The 20,904-nt window shown below is 46.4% G+C and overlaps 1 protein-coding gene across 1 annotated transcript in view; it reads right to left on the bottom strand.

The window, feature by feature from the left end:
* Positions 1-8,440: 8,440 nt before the first annotated feature.
* The window catches only part of LOC123117757 (uncharacterized), a 26,457-nt gene continuing 13,993 nt past the window's right edge, over positions 8,441-20,904 (bottom strand). The window contains exon 2 of the mRNA XM_044538443.1: positions 8,441-9,072. Within this exon, the coding sequence (XP_044394378.1) occupies positions 8,665-9,072 (408 nt within the window). The 3' untranslated portion in view covers positions 8,441-8,664. The remainder of the gene's footprint in view (positions 9,073-20,904) is intronic.

The following is a 20,904-nucleotide window of genomic DNA, read 5'->3' as shown; positions in this document are numbered from 1 at the left end:
CTGCAGCTAAGCCTCCGAGTGGAAGTCTAGCTTACCACTCGGTAAGATTTTGGTAACTTAGGCGAGTCCTTGGACTGCAGCTAAGCCTCCGAGTGGAAGTCTGGCTTACCACTCGGTAGGATTTTGGTAACTTAGGCGAGTCCTTGGACTGCCGCTAAGCCCCCGAGTGAGAGGTTTGCTCTTCACTCGGTAGGATTTTTATATCTTAGGCGAGCACTGGGCTGCAGCTAAGCCCCCGAGTGAGAGGTTTGCTCTTCACTCGGTAGGATTTTGATAACTTAGGCGAGCACTAGGCTGCAGCTAAGCCCCCGAGTGAGAGGTTCGCTCTTCACTGGGTAGGATTTTTATATCTTAGGCGAGCACTGGGCTGCAACTAAGCCCCCGAGTGAGAGGTTTGCTCTTCACTCAGTAGGATTTTATTTAATCTTAGGCAAGTACTTGGACTGCAGCTAAGCCTCCGAGTGGAAGTCTAGCTTACCACTCGGTAAGATTTTGGTAACTTAGGCAAGTCATTGGACTGCAGCTAAGCCTCCGAGTGGAAGTCTGGCTTACCACTCGGTAGGATTTTGGTAACTTAGGCGAGTCCTTGGACTGTAGCTAAGCCTCCGAGTGGAAGTCTGGCTTACCACTCGGTAGGATTTTATTTAATCTAAGGCGAGTACTTGGACTGCAGCCAAGCCTCCGAGTGGAAATCTGGCTTACCACTCGGTAAGATTTTGGTAACTTAGGCGAGTCCTTGGACTGCAGCTAAGCCTCCGAGTGGAAGTCTGGCTTACCACTCGGTAGGATTTTATTTAATCTTAGGCGAGTACTTGGACTGCAGCTAAGCCTCCGAGTGGAAGTCTGGCTTACCACTCGGTAGGATTTTTATAACTTAGGCGAGTACTTGGACTGCAGCTAAGCCCCCGAGTGGAAGTCTGGCTTACCACTCGGTAGGATTTTATTTAATCTTAGGCGAAACGGATTTGCAGCTAAGCCTCCGAGTGGGAGTCTGGCTCACCACTCGGTAAGGATTTTTACAAACTTAGGCGAAACGGATTCGCGGCTAAGTCACCCACTGAGGGGAAAATTTTATTGGACAAAAATAAAAAGTGACAAAAATTATGGAGGAACTATGACACTATTATTTTGAAATCCATGAACTACAGGAGTACTTTATTGCAACTCATCCGAGTGATAAACTTAAGTGTAAAATGGGCGGAGTAGTTCCGCGTTCCAAGCTCGGGGCTCGTCGATATTATGTTCGACGTTGTAAAGACGGTATGCCCCGTTGTGGAGAACTTTGGTGACGATGAAGGGTCCTTCCCACGAAGGAGCAAGCTTGTGTGGTTTCTTCTGATCCGCTCGGAGAACTAAATCTCCTTCCTGGAAGGCTCGACCCCTCACATTTCTGGCGTGGAAACGACGCAAATCTTGTTGGTAGATGGTCGATCGGATCAGAGCCATCTCCCTTTCTTCCTCTAAAAGGTCGACTGCGTCCTGCCGCGCTTGTTCAGCTTCTGCTTCGTTGTAGATCTCAACTCGAGGAGCATTGTGGAGAAGATCACTCGGCAAGACTGCTTCAGTTCCGTAGACCAAGAAGAATGGAGTTCTTCCGGTCGACCGATTAGGTGTGGTCCGCAGTCCCCAAAGCACCGAGGGAAGTTCGTCGACCCAAGCTCCAGCTGCATGCTTGAGATCACGCATCAGTCGGGGTTTCAATCCCTTGAGAATCAGACCATTGGCTCGCTCTGCTTGTCCATTCGACTGCGGATGGGCGACTGAAGCGTAGTCGACTCGTGTGCCTTGAGAGTTGCAGAAATCCCTGAATTCCTCCGAGTCAAAGTTCGACCCATTATCCGTAATGATGTTGTGCGGGACTCCATATCTGAATATCAGTTCCCTGATGAAGCTAACAGCAGCACCGGCGTCAAGGTTCTTGATTGGTTTAGCCTCAATCCACTTGGTGAACTTGTCGACTGCCACCAGTACATGCGTGAATCCACTTCGCCCTGTTCTCAAAGGACCGACCATGTCCAACCCCCATACTGCGAAAGGCCAGAAGAGTGGAATGGTCTTCAGAGCTGATGCAGGCTTGTGCGACATATTCGAGTAGAACTGACATCCCTCACACTTATCTACTATTTACTTTGCCATCTCATTCGCCTTTGGCCAGTAAAATCCGGCTCGGTATGCTTTGGCCACGATGGTCCGAGAGGACGCATGATGACCACAGGTTCCCGAGTGGATATCATTAAGGATGATTCGACCTTCTTCTGGTGTTATGCACTTCTGACCAACTCCAGTCACGCTTTCTCTATATAACTGTCCTTTGATTACAGTAAAGGCTTTAGATCGACGGACGATCTGTCGAGCCTCTTCCTCATCCTCCGGAAGCTCTTTTCTCAGGATATATGCGATATACGGAACTGTCCAGTCGGGAATGACCACCAAGACCTCCATGACCAAGTCGACCACTGCTGGGACTTCAACCTCAGTCGGATCCATGGCACTCTTGGGCTGTGGAGCTTCTTCGGTGAAAGGGTCTTCTTTGACTGACGGAGTGTGTATATGCTCCAAGAACACACCACTCGGAATGGCCTCTCTCTTGGAACCTATCTTTGCTAGATCATCAGCTGCTTGATTTTTCAGTCGGGGTATATGATGAAGCTCCAACCCCTCGAACTTCTTTTCCAGCTTCCTCACCGCACTGCAGTATCCAGTCATGGCTGGGCTTCTCACGTCCCACTCCTTCATCACTTGGTTGACCACTAAATCTGAGTCGCCATAGACCATCAGGCGACGGACGCCGAGTGAAATGGCCATGCGCAATCCGTATAAGAGGGCCTCATACTCTGCCTCATTGTTGGAGGAATCAAAGTGAATCTGGAGCACATATCTGAGCTTATCTCCTCTGGGGGAAACCAGGACAACCCCAGCACCGGAACCATTCAACATCTTAGAGCCATCAAAAAACATGGTCCAATGCTCCGAGTGAACTTCAGTCGGCTGCTGCTGTTCAATCCACTCGGCGAGGAAATCTGCTATTGCCTGGGACTTAATGACTTTCTTTGCCTCAAACTTGATATCAAGGGGAAGAAGTTCAATCGCCCATTTAGCCACTCGACCAGTTGCATCTCTGTTGTGCAAAATCTCTGATAGTGGAGCGTCGCTGACGACTGTGATGGAATGATCAGAGAAATAATGAGCAACCTTCTTTGTGGTCATGTATATTCCATACACAAGCTTCTGATAATGAGGATATCTTTGCTTGGATGGAGTTAAGACTTCAGACAAATAATACACTGGGCCCTGAACTTTGAAAGCTTTTCCTTCTTCTTCCCGCTCGACCGTAAGCACAGTACTGAGGACTTGTCCTGTGGCTGCGATATAAAGCAACAGAGGCTCTTTGCTGATTGGAGCAGCAAGCACCGGCTGGGTGGAGAGTAGAGCTTTTAGCTCGGCAAACGCTGCATCAGCTTCTGGAGTCCACTCGAACTTGTCTGCCTTCTTCATCAGTCGGTAAAGAGGCAATGCCTTTTCACCGAGTCGTGAGATGAATCGACTTAATGCGTCCAAGCATTCAGTAAGCTTCTGGACATCGTGCACTCGCACAGGGCGTTTCATTCGGAGAATAGTACCGATCTTCTCTGGATTAGCGTCGATCCCTCGCTCGGAAACGAGAAAACCGAGTAACTTGCCACCAGGAACTCCGAATGTGCACTTTGATGGATTGAGCTTGATATCATACCTTCTGAGGTTGGCAAATGTTTCGGCGAGGTCAGCGAGCAGGTTGGAACCTTTTCGTGACTTGACGACGATACATCCATATACGCTTCCACATTCCGACTGATTTGAGTGAGTAGACACTTCTGAATCATTCGCATAAATGTGGCTCCGGCATTCTTGAGGCCAAATGGCATGGTGATATAGCAGAAGCACCCGAATGGAGTGATGAAAGCTGTTTTTACCTCGTTGGGTCCGTACAGACGGATCTGGTGGTACCCGGAGTAGGCGTCTAGAAAAGACAATCTCTCGCATCCCGCGGTCGAGTCAACAATTTGATCTATGCGAGGGAGAGGAAAATGATCTTTCGGGCACGCCCGGTTTATGTGCTTGAAATCAATGCACATTCGGACTGATTTGTCCTTCTTAGGAACCATGACGACATTAGCGAGCCACTCGGAGTGGTATATCTCTCGGATAAATCCTGCCGCCAACAGTCGAGCCACTTCCTCACCAATGGCTTTTCTCTTCTGGACGGCGGACCGCCGAAGATGCTCTTTGACTGGTTTTGCAGATGAGTCGACTCTTGGGCGATGCTCAGCCAGTCCCCTGGGAACACCTGGCATGTCAGCGGGCTTCCATGCAAAAATGTCCCAGTTCTCACGGAGGAACTGAATGAGCGCTTCTTCCTATTTCGGGTCGAGTGTTGTGGAGATGTGGGTCCGAGCTGCATCGGGGTCGGTCGGGTGAATGTGAACAGGCTTCGTCTCACCGGACGACTGAAATGCAGATTCTGTGGCGGGTTTCTTGGATCGCAGCAAGTCACTCGGATCTGCATTTTGCTTGTATTCTTCGAACTCGACCGCTGTCACCTGGGAATCAACAATCTTTGAGCCCTTCTGAAAGCACTCTTCTGCCTTTTTCCGATCACCGGTGACAGTGATCACTCCTTTGGGGCCGGGCATCTTCAATTTGAGGTACACGTAACATGGTCGAGCCATGAACCGTGCATAAGCTGATCTCCCCAAAATGGCATGATATGCACTCTGAAAATCCACGACCTCAAACGTCAACTTCTCTTTGCGAAAATGTTTCGAATCACCAAACACCACGTCCAGAGCTATTTGGCCGAGTGACTCGGCTTTCTTCCCTGGTATAACTCCATGAAAGCTCATGTTACTGGTGCTCAGTCGGGACATCGGAATGCCCATTCCTTTCAGTGTGTCTGCATACAACAAATTTAGCCCACTACCATCGTCCATCAGCACCTTTGTCAGTCGAGTGCCTTCGACAACTGGATCGACCACCAAAGCTTGCCTCCCAGGGGTGGCAATATGAGTCGGGTGATCAGATTGGTCGAATGTGATGGGTGTTTGGGACCATTTCAAATAATTTGCTTTTGCTGGGGTAACCATGTTCACCTCACGGTTAATGACTTTCAATCGACTCTTGCTTTCCGCATCTGCAAAGATCATCAGAGTGGAGTTGATATGCGGATATCCTTCCTCACTGTCCTCCTTGCCTTCGGCCTTGTCCGACTCCTTTTCCTTGTCCTTAGACTGTTTTCCTTGAAACTGCTGGATCAGGAGTCGACATTGGCGAGTGGTATGCTTTGGGTAAATGATATTCCCCTCTTCGTCTTTCTTCGTGTGGATGTGGCACGGCATATCCATCACGTCGTTCCCTTCTTTATCCTTTACCTTCTTAGGGTTCCAGGATCCTTTTGGTTTCCCCTTAAACTTTCCCTGAGTCACGGCCAGAGCCTCTCCAGGAGCTGCCGGTTCAGCCTTCCGCTTCTGTTTCCGACTGGTGTTTCCCTTCTCCGACTGACTCGGCTTGTGCTTGCCGCTTCGGAGTCGGTCTTCTTCTTCGCCGTTGGCGTACTTGGTAGCAATTTCCATCATCCGACTCAAGGTCATGTCTCCGGTTCGACCAAATTTCAAACTCAATTCTCTGTTCTTGACACCATCCTTGAAGGCGCAGACTGCCTGATGATCAGACACATTCTCCACTGTATGGTGCAAAGTGATCCATCTCTGAATATACTCCCTGAGAGTCTCATTGGTCTTCTGCACGCAGACTTGCAGCTCCGTCAATCCAGCCGGTCGCTTGCAAGTTCCTTCAAACGTTCTGACGAACACTCGGGACAGATCTTCCCAAGTGTAAATGCTGCTAGGAGGTAACTGAGTCAACCATGCTCTGGCAGAACCTTCCAACATGAGGGGCAGATGTTTCATGGCCACCTCGTCATTCCCACCACCAATCTGAACCGCCACTCGGTAGTCCTCAAGCCAAGTTTCAGGCTTAGTCTCACCAGTGAACTTGTTGACTCCTGTTGCCAACCTGAAATTGGGAGGGATCACTGCGGCTCTGATAGCTCTGCTGAAACATTCCGGACCAGAAACATGCGCTCGACTGCTCGTAGGAGCATCTCTGTCGAGTCCACCTCGATGGGCTCTGTTCCGGTCGACCAAGCCTTGCACGATAATGGATCGCGCGTCGAAGCCTGGTTCTCTGGGGTCGACTGGAACTCTTCGCCCTGCACTGAACTGACGTCTGTCATCTTGCTGCCGAGGAGCGTAAGACCCACCCCTCGGAGGGGAAGTGGGCACTCGACGCCTATCATCTCGGTCGTGTCGGTCTCCATATTGGTCTCGCCGATTCTCGCGCCCTTCACGCCGCGGAGGCGATCTGGGGCTGTGAGCCAACTGAACCGTATTCGCAGCGACGGATCGACTGTGAATTCTGTTGCGCGACTGCGACACGGCCGAATTCTGATCACCTGCTGCCCGGAGCAGATCCCTGATCTGCATCAAGCCTCTGCCAGCTTCCGACTGAGAGGGCTGGATGGACTCTGCAATACGGGTCGCAGCTGCTAAATTCTGGATTGGGGTTCGATATACCTGAGTCGGCGGGAAGAGTTGACGTCGACTGGTGTCGGGAACTCGTTGCCGCGCGCGCTCGTCGAGTGCTCGCTGAAGGTTCTCCAGGCGAGCGCGTTCGGCCAAATTGGCCAAACGTGCCACCTCCAAGGCGCGAGCCTCGGGGGTTTCTCCTGCAATGGGAGTATGCAGGGCATCCATGTTCCTGCGGCGAAGTTCCTCTCTTTGTAGAGAGTCGAGTGGCTCGGGCTGGTACTCTTCGTGGTCTCGTGCGGGGTCGCCTCCGTCGCCTGCCCCACCATCACGGGCGAAGCCAGGGGGACTGCGGGGCCCGTCGACCATCAGGATTTCCGCCGCTGGATCACTGCTATCGCACTCGGATGCAGTCTCTACGGAGCCAGTCGACAGATCGAACAGGCCGTCAAGAGATTCGTCGGGCTCGATTGCAGCAACTTGGGTGGTGGCCGTCTGGCGAGCCACCGCGTGCCTCACCCACCGCTGAAGCCTCGACCGGCCCGAGCGCTTGCGCTGGCGGGAGACCGGGAGGGTGGCCGATGGGGGAGTCGACCGATACGGGGTCGACGGTTGCCGCAGCAGAACGCCGCAGACACATGCGCGAAAATGCGTCGCACCGCGGACGGGGAGCGCATCGACGTCGAGTGGAGCCTCCTGGAGCCAGGCGGAGTCGTTGGCAACGAAGGTGAGAGCACCGAGACGGATCTCTCGGCCCTCGACCAAAACTCCAGCAGCCACCATGATGAAAGTACTCGGAAGAATCGCAACTTCTCCACAAAATTGCTAAAACACCTCCCCCACGGTGGGCGCCAACTGTCGTGGTTCTAAGTCTGACAGTAGAGTGGGGGTAGGTATGGAGAGGCAAGGTCCTAGCTATGGAGAGGTTGTAAACACAAGAGATGTACGAGTTCAGGCCCTTCTCGGAGGAAGTAAAAGCCCTACGTCTCGGAGCCCGGAGGCGGTCGAGTGGATGATGTGTATATGAGTTACAGGGTGCCGAACCCTTCTACCTGTGGAGGGGGGTGGCTTATATAGAGTGCGCCAGGACCCCAGCCAGCCCACGTAGGAGAGGGTTTAAGGTGCGTTAAGTCCGGGGCGTTACTGGTAACGCCCCACATAAAGTGTCTTTACTATCATAAAGTCTATTTAATTACAGACCGTTGCAGTGCAGAGTGCCTCTTGACCTTCTGGCGGTCGAGTGAGTCTTCGTGGTCGAGTCCTTCAGTCGGTCGAGTGAGTCCCTCGTAGGTCGACTGGAAGGTGATCTCTTCTAAGGATGTCCCTGGGCAGGGTACTTAGATCAGGTCTGTGACCCTACCCTAGGTACATGACTCCATCAGTGGGCACTTCGTTTTTTACCTGAACTATTTTTTTTCCAAATGTGCAAAATGATAATATGACTCAGAATAGTTTTGTTATATATATAATAAACACAGGAGGAGAAAAAGAAAAAAAACCAAGTAAAAATGAGTAAAAAGAACAAATAAAGCAGGAAAAGCACTGCAAAAATCATAAATAAACATATTGCGTCAACAACGGTGACCCACAGTGGAGGCATTGCGGGTGAATGGTGAGCATTCCACGAGGGTCATGACTCATGAGGTGCTAGCGGAGATATGTGCGTAGCTAGGAAAGGTAGTGACCGTATCGCTTGTTGTAGCTGATACAAAGCACCACCCATACCGAAAACCATCGATAGTTAAGATTATCTATTGTAGAAAAGTTCTGATCAAGATAATTTTTAACATGGACATATATGCATGGGCCATCAGATGAACAGAGAAACTGAAACACTTATAACCATCACGTACGTACTCCAAAACGAATATATGGAGAGAAAAATGGAGAAATTAATCAATTAGGTTGCCGCACACGGATTAATTGCTTGTTCATCATCACAATACAATTAGCAAGACACCATGTGTTTGTGTGCCATGACAATGACATACATCAAAGCTAAGCAAGACTAGTACATCATCATCTCTTGGATCATCTACTGGATGCAGGTTTCGGAGTTCTTCATCACGCACTCGGCCCTCACGTGGTGAAAGGATCCACTCTCCTAGACTAGTACAGTCGTGTCGTCGCAGAAGTCGAGCAGCTCATCTAACGTGCACCGGAAGGCGTCGTCTTCATCCTCTGCAGCGCCAGTGCCTTCTTGGACTTCGCCGTCGAGTTTGCCAGGCAAGAACCCCTGCGCCACCACAGCGTCATGGAGCTCGGGAAAATCTTGAAGCATGTCGGCGGTGAAGAACCCGCCTGGATCCACGCTGCCGTCGTCCACTACTCCGGTTCCGGGCGGCAACAACGTCTCGCCTTCGTCGGACATGAACCAGCGCCCATACTCGTGAAGCATCCCGGGTTGTTGGATGATCGGTGGTTCCTGGCGGCGTGGGGTTTGGGGACGTGGAGCATCCGGGTGCTGGACGTCGGCGGCCTTCCTTTTCCTGGAACCGGGAGCATTGATTACCTCGTCGTATGTGGTCTCGCTCCTGTGACGAGACACGCAGACCTTGCAGAGCACCAAGCCGTCTTGCTTGTCATCGCTGTACTCGTTCATGCACCAGCCGATCCTGATCCTCTCTTTCTCTCCCGGCAACTTCTTGATGTAGCTGAGGTTTCGTCTATGGCCTACGAGTTTACCTTGGTTGTCTAGCACGGGGATCCCGCCCTTCTCCGAGTGCCAGTAGTAACCCTCGCCCGCGTCGGCCACGGCGCGCTGCCGCCTCCCGCCACCGCGGCCACCTTTGTTGGTCTGGTGACGACGGGCAGGGGTGAAGAAGTACCAGACGCCCCCTTTCCCGTCGCCCTTGTCCGTTCCTTGCGCGTGTTGATACATCTCGACGAGGTCGCCGGGGGCAGCGGAGTAGGCGTCGAACTCGTGGACGAGGCGGCTGGCGAAGAAGGCGTCCGGTCCGGCGGCGACCCGTGGGCGGAGGAACTTGGTGATCAGCTCGTGCTCGGTTGGGTCGAAGGCGTAGCCGGCGGGAGGATCCAGCTTGCCGGCGGCCATCGCAGAGCTAGCTACGCACGTACAGTACGAGATGGATCAAGTAGCTAGGTATGTACGTGTAACCCTGAACTCGCTAGCTGCTTGCCTTGCCTGGGTACGTACCTAGCTTATATAGATGGATCGACAGCGAGCCCGCCCGGGATTCAGTTTCCTTGACCGGTCATACGTACGTGTCCTAAGCAATCCGTACATAAAATGGATTTGTACAGCAATCCGTACATAAAATGGATTAGTGCAGCACGCCCCATGATGCTCCGTCGCTGCACCGACGTTGCTCCATTGCAGCTCGCGTCGCTGCACCTTGCCGCTCGGTAATACTCCGTCAGAGCACCGACGACCCCGACGTTGCTCCATTGCCAGCCGGTGATGCTCCATCGCAGCAGCACTGAAGGCCACGGACAGTTCTACTGTTATAAAGGATAGAGGGATTTGGTGGAATCATTCTCTTGCTTGAGCCACGTGGACATATATATATATAGTGAGTACAAGGTCGTCTTGGAGTACAAGGCAAGATGGAATAAATCCTACGCTATTCTATATTTCCATAATAACAATAATAGTCAACATCCCCCGCAGTCAAAACGGTAGCGACACAGACAGTGAGAGTGGAGAAGAATTCGAAGGCAAGCCGATAGACAACCCCCACAATCGTAACGGTCGATGCATCACGGAGTCATTGCTGGAGTGGAAACCGATGATGTTGCTCAAGCATGGCGGTAGCCCTTTGTGCCGTTTGTTGAGGTAGCCGAGAGCGTAGGTGGCGTAGCCGTACTCGAGGTAGCCGTGCGAAGAACGCCATGGTCGGTGTCGAGTCGGAGGTCGCCGGTGTCGAGGTAGACGCCGTGGAGCTGCGGAAGAAGAGCAGCGGCGACAACGGCCTAAGGAGGCGGCGGCGGCTAGAGAAGGAGTGCGACGACGGTGCTCGAAGTAGGCGATAATGAACCAGACAGCTTGACGAAGACCGGCGCGAACGGTGACGTTCCCGTGCCAAGGAATGCGTCGCGACGCATATCATGTGAAAGTCAACGCACGTGGATGGTGGTGGACCGCGGGCCGCAGCGTTACGGCCCGAAGGGTCGACACAATGGCGCCGACAGGTCGGGGCAACGACGGGGAAGACCCCAGGGTGATTGCAGGGATCGCGTGCCACGCTCGCTACAGCCCGACAGGGCGACACGGCGGCAGCGCCAGGGTCGGTGCAGCCTCGGGGACGACCTGGAGCGGACGGCCTCGGTGCGGCAGTTGACCGCGGGCTGCGGCACTACGGCCCGAAGGGGCGACGCAGCGGCAGCGCGCGAGATGGTGCAACACGGGAACGGCCTCGGGGCGGCGGCGGAGATCACGTGGCGCGACACTAGAGCTCTAAGGGGCGACCCAGCGGCGACACGGATCGGTGAGCCACGGGGAGAACCACGGGGCGGCGGCGCTGCGGCCTGACGTGGCAAGGCAGCGGCAGCCTGTTGCTCGATCGGCAGAGGGGCGCGCTGAACTCGGGGACAGGGCGGTGATAGCCGGCGTAGATTGACGATCGGCCCAGCGCATGGACGACAGTCGTGAGGGGCCGTCTGTCGCGTGAGGCCGCCGGGTCGGGGCGACGGGCGGGCAGACGCACGAATGACGGATGTTAGGGGCCGCCTGTCGCGCGGGGCCACCAGGTCGGTGAAGAGGTCGGTCGGTCGCGCGGGTGTCGGAGTAGAGGCGCACGGTGGTCGAAGGCGGTGGCAAGCGACACAAACCGATCAAACATAGATCGGAAAACCATAAAGAAAAACACCGATCAAAACGACCGGCGAGAGAGTGAAAAAACCCGGAGCAAGGGCTCAAGCAAAAGACTCTCTAGGGAAGCCGGTCAAAACGACCGGCGGACGAACCCTAGGACGGCGCGGTGCCCGATGGCGGTCATTGAGGCCGACCACCCCGGGGGCGGCGTGCGGGGCAGAAGCGGCGGGCGACGGCTAGGGTTTGGATCGGTTAGGCTGATACCATGTTATAAGCGAGAGAGGGATTTGATGAAATCGTTGTATTGCTTGAGCCTCGTGGGCATATATATAGTGAGTACAAGGTCGTCTTGGAGTATAAGGCAAGGTGGAATAAATCCTACGCTATCCTATATTTCCATAATAACTATCATACTCAGCTGCTACGAGCCATACGACGGTCTCTGCGACATTCGACTGCTTCAACGACCCCGCCGACAGCGGAAGGCTGAGGAGTGGATTTGGTTTCGAGTGATCTATGATTTCTGGCACCTCCAACTCGAGAACTAAGCAAGAGGATTAGAATTGGGATCAGGGCGAGGATGGACCCCACCGACGTAAGAACCTGAGTCGCTAGGAAAACCCTAGGCGCCAGGACCGAAAACCCGCGTGCTATATGTCAAGGCGTTTATTGTATTGTTCTGGCACTTGTGTGACTATATTAAGGCCCGTTTTAGGCACCCGCCGAGCACCGCAAATGCTAGGGCGGTCGCAGCACAACCATTAGATCGAGTCGACCCGCACTGTTGGATTTGTCTATTCCGAATCGTCTCCTTGCTCTGGCTTAGTCACATGATGGGTCGTGACACATATACGCCCACCCTTCTCGATGGATTCTTTCATGAGAGTGCCAGGAGGCGAGTGTTATTTTTTTTTAGCCAAACTGCACCCTTTATTGAACATTCAGAAACATAGAGATACAGATGATATCGGGCAAACTAGTAAGCCACACATGGCGCCCTTAACTAAGAGAGGCAGTGGCCTTTGCTAAGGCATGGTCCTCCCCATTATGTTTCCTACTTTCATAAATAAAATTTACATCATGAAAAGATCTCCTCTGATGCTTAATCTCTTGTAAGATAGAAAAATATTGGCATGGAACTCCAGCCTCTATGTTGGTCACCACTTCAAGGCAATCGGATGCTACACAGATAGATTGGACACTACTAGGGAAAAGCCTATACACAGAAAGTTACTAGTAGCGAGGGTTAAAAACCCTCGCTACTGCTACTTACCAGTAGCGCAGGTTTTTAAACCTCGCTACTACTAAGTTGATAGCAGCAGCGCAGGTATTTAACCCTCGCTACTACTAAGCAGTCTCTATCGTGCCCCCCGGGACATGCCATAGTAGTAGCGCGGGTTTTTAAAACCTCGCTACTACTAAGTTTGATAGCAGTAGCGTTGGTTTTTAGCCCTCGCTTCTACTAAGTGGTGCCATAGTAGTAGCGAGGGGGTAAAAAACCGCGCTACTACTAAAGGTCCCATTTTCAAACTCTACCCCCCCTGTGGATCGCCTTTTCAGTTTTAAAAATAAATAAGAGAAAATGATGAAAATGTCAAAAAAATAAAAGAAAATAAGTTTCCCATGTGATATGTGGTCTAATTGTTGGGAAAATTTGCAAATATGAATTTCGAATTTATTTGCAAAATCTCTCGAGAATTTGTAAAAATGGGCATAACTTTTGCATACTAACTCGGATGAAAAAGTTTTTTATATGAAAAATCATCTACTCAAAAAGTTACACCCAAATTTAATCAGGAGAACCCCGTTAAACATTTTCAAAATCCTCAAAAACCTAACAGAAAAAAAGTTACGGGGCTTTTAAGATCTAGAGTGGAAAAAATCGAAAAAATTTCAAACTATGTGGTCAAACTGTGGTCAAACAATGATCAAACTAATTACTCTAGAATATTAGTGTTACTAAATAATTATTTTAGTTTTTTTGAATTTTGGTCAAATCTGGTCAAACTATGGCCAAACTATGGTCAAACTATGGTCAAACTAATTATTCAAGAAATATTAGTGTTACTAATTTTTTAGAACAATAGTTTCAAACTCAAATAGTGAAATGTGTGACTTCATGCTCAAGCTAAATTCCTGAGGTTAATAGGATTGACATCTTAGTATTGTCAGGAAAACAACAAGTGTAGACTTGGAAACGAGGGAGAATAGAACCCGGAAGTTAAGCGTGCTCAGGCTGGAGTAGTGAGAGGATGGGTGACCGAACGGGGAGTTAGATGATTTGGAATGATGAGGGGTGATTAGAGATTAAATTGAGCAGCGATGAGGGGTGATTAGAGATTTGAGGTTAAAATAATTCAGAAATTTGAAAATTAGGGGAAAAAATCAAAATATTTTTTCAAAAAAATTCAAAAAAAACCCGCGCTGGTAGTAGTAGCGCGGGTTTTTACCCACGCTACTATTAAAGGACATAGTAGTAGCGCGGGTGGCACCCGCCACCCGCGCTACTGCTATACGTTAGCTGTAGCGCCTTATTAGTAGCGCCGGCCCCCGCGCTGCTAATAGGCCCAAAACCCGCGCTGCTGCTAGGCTTTTCCCTAGTAGTGGGACATGCAGGTCCATAGCGAGAGAAAGTGCTTCGCGGCAAGGTTGTGCTTCAAGAACTGCAGGGTCAAGGAGGCCGTCATGTATGATGGCGGAGGCACCAAGAAACATGCCTCGCTTGTCTCTGCAAACCACCGCTGATGCTGCCTGATCACCGATCTTCGAGAAACCACCATCTACATTCATCTTGACTTCATGAGTGGCGTGCGGAATCCACAGGTTAGGCTGTGCCCCTTCATTTGTATTCCCTGTATTAGCATGCAGGTCCCCCGCATTCGCATGCAGGTCCTTGGAATTTGCGTTCAGGCCCTTTGGCTATGCCTTCTTCTCGGGAATCATCTGCAGTTCGGCCAAGAAATTGTTGATGAAAACATGAGTGCTCAGCGGGCTTTGGTACTGGTTATCATGGATGGCGCGGCACCTTGCCCACCAAATAGCCCACATCGTGATGAGCAACCGTGCTAATTCCGCCGAAGGTAATGTATCAACCAGCCAGAGCATCCATAGCTTCACATCATCTGTTCTGTGGGATATGATAGTCTCCGTGAGTTCTTCATCAGCAAGTGCCCAAACACACCGTGCCATGCGACAGTCAAAGAGGGAATGACGCCAAGTATTATTAGCAGCGTGACATATCGAGCACTCCGCCGAATCGGCCATGCTGCGGTAGTGGAGGACAGCACCTGTCGGGATCGAAGTCTTAGATAATGTCCAGGCAAAAAACTCTGACTTTTGAAGGAACCGGAGCTCCCCACAGCAGTGTCCATGACCTGCGGTCAGTCTCGACATTAGATTGCCCGTCGGTATGCTCGATCCAATCTGTTCGTTGTTGCTCTTTTATGAGAGTGTGGTGCCGGGAGGCGAGTGTTATATATCACTTGTATCAAGCATTTGCTAGTACTCGACCACACAACACTTAAGTAGGGCCCAATAAGCACATCCGATGGGTAGATTTTCTTTCCGGTTCATGCAACACGCAGCTCTCTTCTTGGTTTTCCTCCATGAGTTTTTGCTACTGTTTTTGCGTTACTTGCTTTCAGCGATGTTTTTGTGTCAGGTTTCTTCTGGGTTTTTTGCATTTCTGTTTTTTGCTTGATTTATTATTATTATTATTATTATTATTATTATTATTATTATTATTATTATTATTGCCCGTTTGTTTATTAACAATTTTCTTTTTTTGTTCTTCTTTCTATGCCTTCTCTCTTCCTTTCATTTCTTTTAAATTTATCTCCTTATTTGTAAAATGATCATTAGACATGAATTTTAAATCACAGAATGTACATTTCATAAATACACGATGACTATTTCATAAAAACACAATAAACTCCTTTTTGATATATGATGATTATTTTCCTAAATACAAGATAATATTTTCAAGTTAATTTTTGTTACTTGATACATTGTGTATTTAACATCTAAATTACTCTACCTGCTAGCTTGCATCAAAATACGCTGATGTCATTATCTAATTTCTAGTTCGTCAAGTATTTATTTCATTCTTAAGAATAGAGGGATTGAATCAATAGCCATTGCTAGCTAAATAATATAGCAGCAGATCCATGTTTTTAGGAGAAGGTTGGCCAATAACTAACTTTTTATATGATTTTTAGGCCAAATATGTCTTTCTTTAACATTTTTTTAATCAGTAGCCAAATGCTATATTGCTTGTACCGATCAATAGCTAGCACACACCTGTAGAACAACTGAGAGCCGCTATGACCCGATAAGCACAGCAGGCGAACTGGTTACTTTCTGGTTCATGCAACACTAGATTTCTTGTTCCTTTTCCTCCCTGATTTTTTTTATAATTGCATAAAGTTCCTTGTTTTTAGCGGGGTTTTTTGTGTCTGGTTTCTTCTATTTTTTGCGTGCTATTTTTTCTTGATTTATTTTTATTAGTTTTGCATTTTCTTTATTTCCCATTTTTTTTCTTCTTATTTTCCTTTTTTTAATATTTCCTCGTCCTTTATTTTTTATTTTCACTTATTTCCATTTTTCATTTAGAAAATAAACATTACACATGAAATTTGTATCAAATAATTTACATATTTTAAACACATGATGAATACTTTTTAACACACAATGAATATTTTTGATATGTGATGGCTATTTTCCTAAATATGGATAATATTTTCAAGTGTAGTTTATTACATATATGTTTTTTTGAAAATTATGTGAATATCTGCTTAAAATCATGGTCAGTTCAATAATATATGGACATTTTCTAAAATAAATGAGCACAATTTGTAAATTCATGAAATTTCTTTTCTAAATAAATGATTTTTTAAGAACCTAAATAGGTCAATCGGTTTTGACCGTACAAAACACTTTATTTAGAATAGTAAAAAACTTTTTCAGTTGTATTAGATATTCTCGAATGAGTAAGCAAATTTTCTTTTAGACACACTAGTTTGTAAAATGCGCAAAAAGAAAAATTGAACAAAAATATTCTCTATATATTGTGATAAAATTAATATAAGAGGAGAAAAAGGAAAAGAACCAAGTAAAAATATATACAAAGGACAGATAAGGGCAAAAACACCGTAAAATCACAACAAAGATTATGTCCACCAGGATAACCGACCATGAGGGGTTTGTGGGTGAAAGGTGAGCATTCGGTGAGGGACATGAGGGATTGTAGTGGCGAGATGGGCATAGCTGGGAATGGTAGTGACTGTGTTGCTTGCTAAGGTGATGCATAGCACCGTCTAGGTCAAGTACCATCTAACTAAAATTATTAACTCTAGAAAAATCTAACCAAGATTATTTGCAACATGGACATATATGCATGGGCAATCATATGAGAAGAAAATGTTGCACATGAGCAAGCGTAGACCGGACCTATTTTTCATGGCCTAGCGGAGTCGGAACCTGCTTGGATGGATCTTCATGAGGAGCCATACTATTTAACTAAATGCCCAATTGATATTGCTTCTTTTTCTATGCATATTAAATGGTATAAACATCCCTCATTAATATCAAGCATGTTTTTCCATCTCGGATGTTAAACATGTGCATGTCTTGTACATCTAGTAGTGGGATCACGAAATTGTATTACTGCTAGATTTGTTTGAACTGAAGGGTTCATGTCGAACATGAACATGCACAGCATCAGGTTTACTTGACAAGGCTATCAAATTGGCTTTGGACCTTGTGGCAAAGGAGGTCGGGACCCGGGTATAAGATACATGGTCGTATGGTGATTTCATTAGTAAGGGGTTGCTTACCGGGTGGGAAAGTCGACTAGCAGTGATGCTAAATCTCTAGTTAGTCTACGTTAGGTGGATCCTGGATCAATTGTAGACGGACGCCGGCCACATTGGAAGTATTTCTTTTTTGGCTTGATTTACTCCACATAAACGCGTTGCTTAGCATTTGCATATTTTGTTTTGTAGACGGTACCTTCTGGTCCAGTTTTCAACTTAGCTTTGAAATCAATCCTGAATCAAGCAAACCTTCTGACCTGGTATAAAAATCTGAGAACTGTTATCAAGAACGATAAAAGAACATGTTCTAGATGATCCACTTCTAGAGGAATGTGCAAAATAAATGCGCTGCAAGTGGAGCGAATGATATATATTGTGTGTACCGAGCATTAGCTAGAGCTCACTAGCGGAACACCTTAGAAGGGTCATGACCCGATAAGCGCACACGATTGGGCAGTTTCCTTTCCAGTTAATGCAACACGCGTCTCTTTTCTTGGTTACCCCCTCCCCCCTATTTTTTTGCTGTTGGTTTTATCTTTTCTAGTTTTTTGCGAGGCTTTTGTGTCTTATTTCTTCTATTGTTTTTCATTTTCTTGATTTATTTATATTATTTTGTCCTTTCCCTATTTCCCCTTTTTTTATATTTTCACTTTATTCTCTTTCTTTATTTTCATTAGATTTTTCTTTATTTCCTTTTTGATTTAAAAAATAACATTACCCATGCCATTTTCAATTGCAAAATGTACATTATTCAATATACGATGACCATTTTTAACAAATGATGGACTTTTTTGGATATATTAAAGATATTTCCTTAAATACAGTATTACATATATTAGGGTATTTTCGTTTTACTTGCTATATGATTTTCTTAAAAAATTTGTGAATATTTTTTACATCCCTGAACACTTTAATAATTACATGCATTTTTTTCAAAATACATAAAAAATTCTTTTAAAATAAATGAAAATTTCGTTTTCTAAATGTATGAATATTTTTAAGAAAGAAAATGAATATTTTTCTAAATAGGTCATAAATCATTTTCGAAAGTAAAATAACATTTTATTTAGAATAGACATACACATTTTAAAGTTCTTACACATATTTAATGAGTGAGCACTTCTTATTTTACCTGAAATATTTTTTTCAAATGTGCAAAATGAAAATTTGACCCAGAATAGTTTAGATCTTTTATATATAAAATAAACACACAAGAAGAAATATAAACCAACAAGTAAAAATGAATAAAAATTACAAATAAAGAAGCAAAAGCACTGCAAAATCGGAAGAAAAAAATTGCGCCAACTAGGGTGACCCACGGTGGAGGCATTGCGATTGAATGGTGAGCATTCGGCTATGGTCATGAGGGATGCTAGTGGAGATATGGGTGTAGCTAGGAAAGTTAGTGGTCGTATCGCTTGCAATAGCAACATCATATTCTACTCACGACCTCAAATTAGCTTGGGATGAATTGCAAATTCAAAAATAATAATATGAAAACATATTAAAAAATTCTGAAATTGTTTGGTGGCAAAGATTGACAAATTTTCTGGATGCTTGTAAGATTTCATCATGATAGAACATTCATGGAAGTCATGGCAAAAATAACAAAATTAGCACTCCAAAATGCTTTTGAAAATAGCACTTTTGGAGATCGATTTTTTTCCATGACTTCCACGAATGTTCTTTTATGATGAAATTTTACAAGCACCCAGAAAATTTGTCAATGTTTTTCAAAAACAAAATATTGTTTTTGTTTTTTCTTCATTTTTTCCAGAATTTACTGTTCACCCGAGCTACAATAATAATAATGATTCAATCTCTATCTCTACTACTTAAAAAGAATGTAAGATTTCCATTTCACCTCTCTTTCCTGTATCCTTCCTTATATATATCCCACTCTTTCCTTCTGCTCTTTATTTTTTTTCTCTCATCTCTAAGTTTTCTCCCTTCCATTCTCCCTAAAATAGAATCAATTGTCTCATGTTTTATTAACTTACCAAAAAACACATTTTGTTTTGTAAGTAATTAAATGCTTACCAAATAAGTGCTTAACAACAAAATGGCATGCAAATCATGGCGATTGCATACAAAAACTTGCTAAATGCGATATGGAGCCAATGAGATGCTGACAAGGCTGCTGCCAAATGGGTCCAGACGTGGGTAATGTGGCTTCTTACATGTGGGTCCAATGCCATACACCGGTGATGGCACATATAACTTTCACAATTTGTAGATACTGTGAATTTGTTATATATTGTAATTGGCGGGCATATTTGAATTTTTTTTCCATCTTGACAATTTTTATATGAATTTGTGTGAAAATTCAATTTCAATGCCAATTCAGCTATCTTTACTGCGATTAAATGGCAGACGATTATCACACAGACTTTTCTGAGCCATCACAATAACAAACCATGGGACAGAGCCGCACAATAAAATTAGGCAAATGACATAGTTTCATGACCATCAAACATTGCATTAATTAGTGTGATGGGGTTTGTTTGCTCAGCTATAGACATGGGTCCTGCCAACGCAATCGCGGCGATGTACTTAAGCATTCCATCAAGATCATTAAGCTCATTCCATAGCTAAAGTTTCTCTTCCTTGGCATTCTTGACGAATTCAAGTTCTTCCTGCTAGTCTACAAGGGGAAGTGTTGATAGATTTAAGATGATTATGCAGATCTAACAGGGCCATTATCAAGGATTCAATTTCATCTTGATGCTCTGGTAGAGCCTTCTTTTTTGCGAGAAAACTTCAGATCTGTCCATCTTCAATCTTGGCAGGACAACAAACAACAGAAATAATAAAACTTACATCCAGATCCATAGACCACCTAGCAACAACTACAAGCACTGAAGCGAGCCGAAGGCGCACCGCCATCATCGCCCCTCCCTCGACGAAGTTGGACACAACTTCTTGTAGTAGACAGTCGGGAAGTTTTCGTGCTAGGGCCCCATAGGACCAGCGCACCAGAACAAAAACTGCCGCCGATGAAGAATAACGTAGATCGAAAGGATCCAACCCGAAGACACACGAACATAGACGAACAACAATCAGAACCGGGCAAATCCACCGAGGATAAATACGCCGGCGGCACACCTCCACACGCCCACCAACGATGTTAGAAGCCTTCTCTGACACCTTCAAGTATGTTTCGCTGGCGGGTACGTAATCTTCACATATTGAAGTTCATGCTACGCATTTGGCAGGACATGCTTCACGTTCTTGCTGCTGCTCTGCCAGGTCCATCTTGACAGCTTCAATTTCTAGTTGTTGCTCTGCCAGGGAATTAACAGCTCCAAGTTCTTTTTTTTGCTCTGGTAGGGCCTTTTTCATAGCATCAAGTTCCTACTACTGCATTGCCAGTGTATGTTCGTCTGCTTTGTTGCTTCTTGATGCACCACCACGACATTGTTGATAGCTTCAGGTTGTTGTTTCTGTACCCCGGTACTTGCAACAAGGTCATCATTTGAGAATCCTTACTTTCCCTACAAAACAATATATATGCAGGTTACAACATAGGGATGAATTCCAAAATATATATGAACATGCCACAATACACAGTGGTAGTGTAAATATAAATAATTACATGTAAATTCTATAAAATATGTCAACATTCTTTGAAAAAATGAAATTTATTTTCCAAATACATGAGTATTTTTTATAAATTAAATGGATATTTTTCTAAATAGTTCATGAATCATTTTTCAAAGTGCAAGACCATTTTGTTTAGAATACTCAAACACTTTTT

This window comes from Triticum aestivum, chromosome 5B (assembly GCF_018294505.1).
Source record: "Triticum aestivum cultivar Chinese Spring chromosome 5B, IWGSC CS RefSeq v2.1, whole genome shotgun sequence".
NCBI lineage: Eukaryota > Viridiplantae > Streptophyta > Magnoliopsida > Poales > Poaceae > Triticum > Triticum aestivum.
This window is presented reverse-complemented; position numbering and strand designations above follow the sequence as displayed.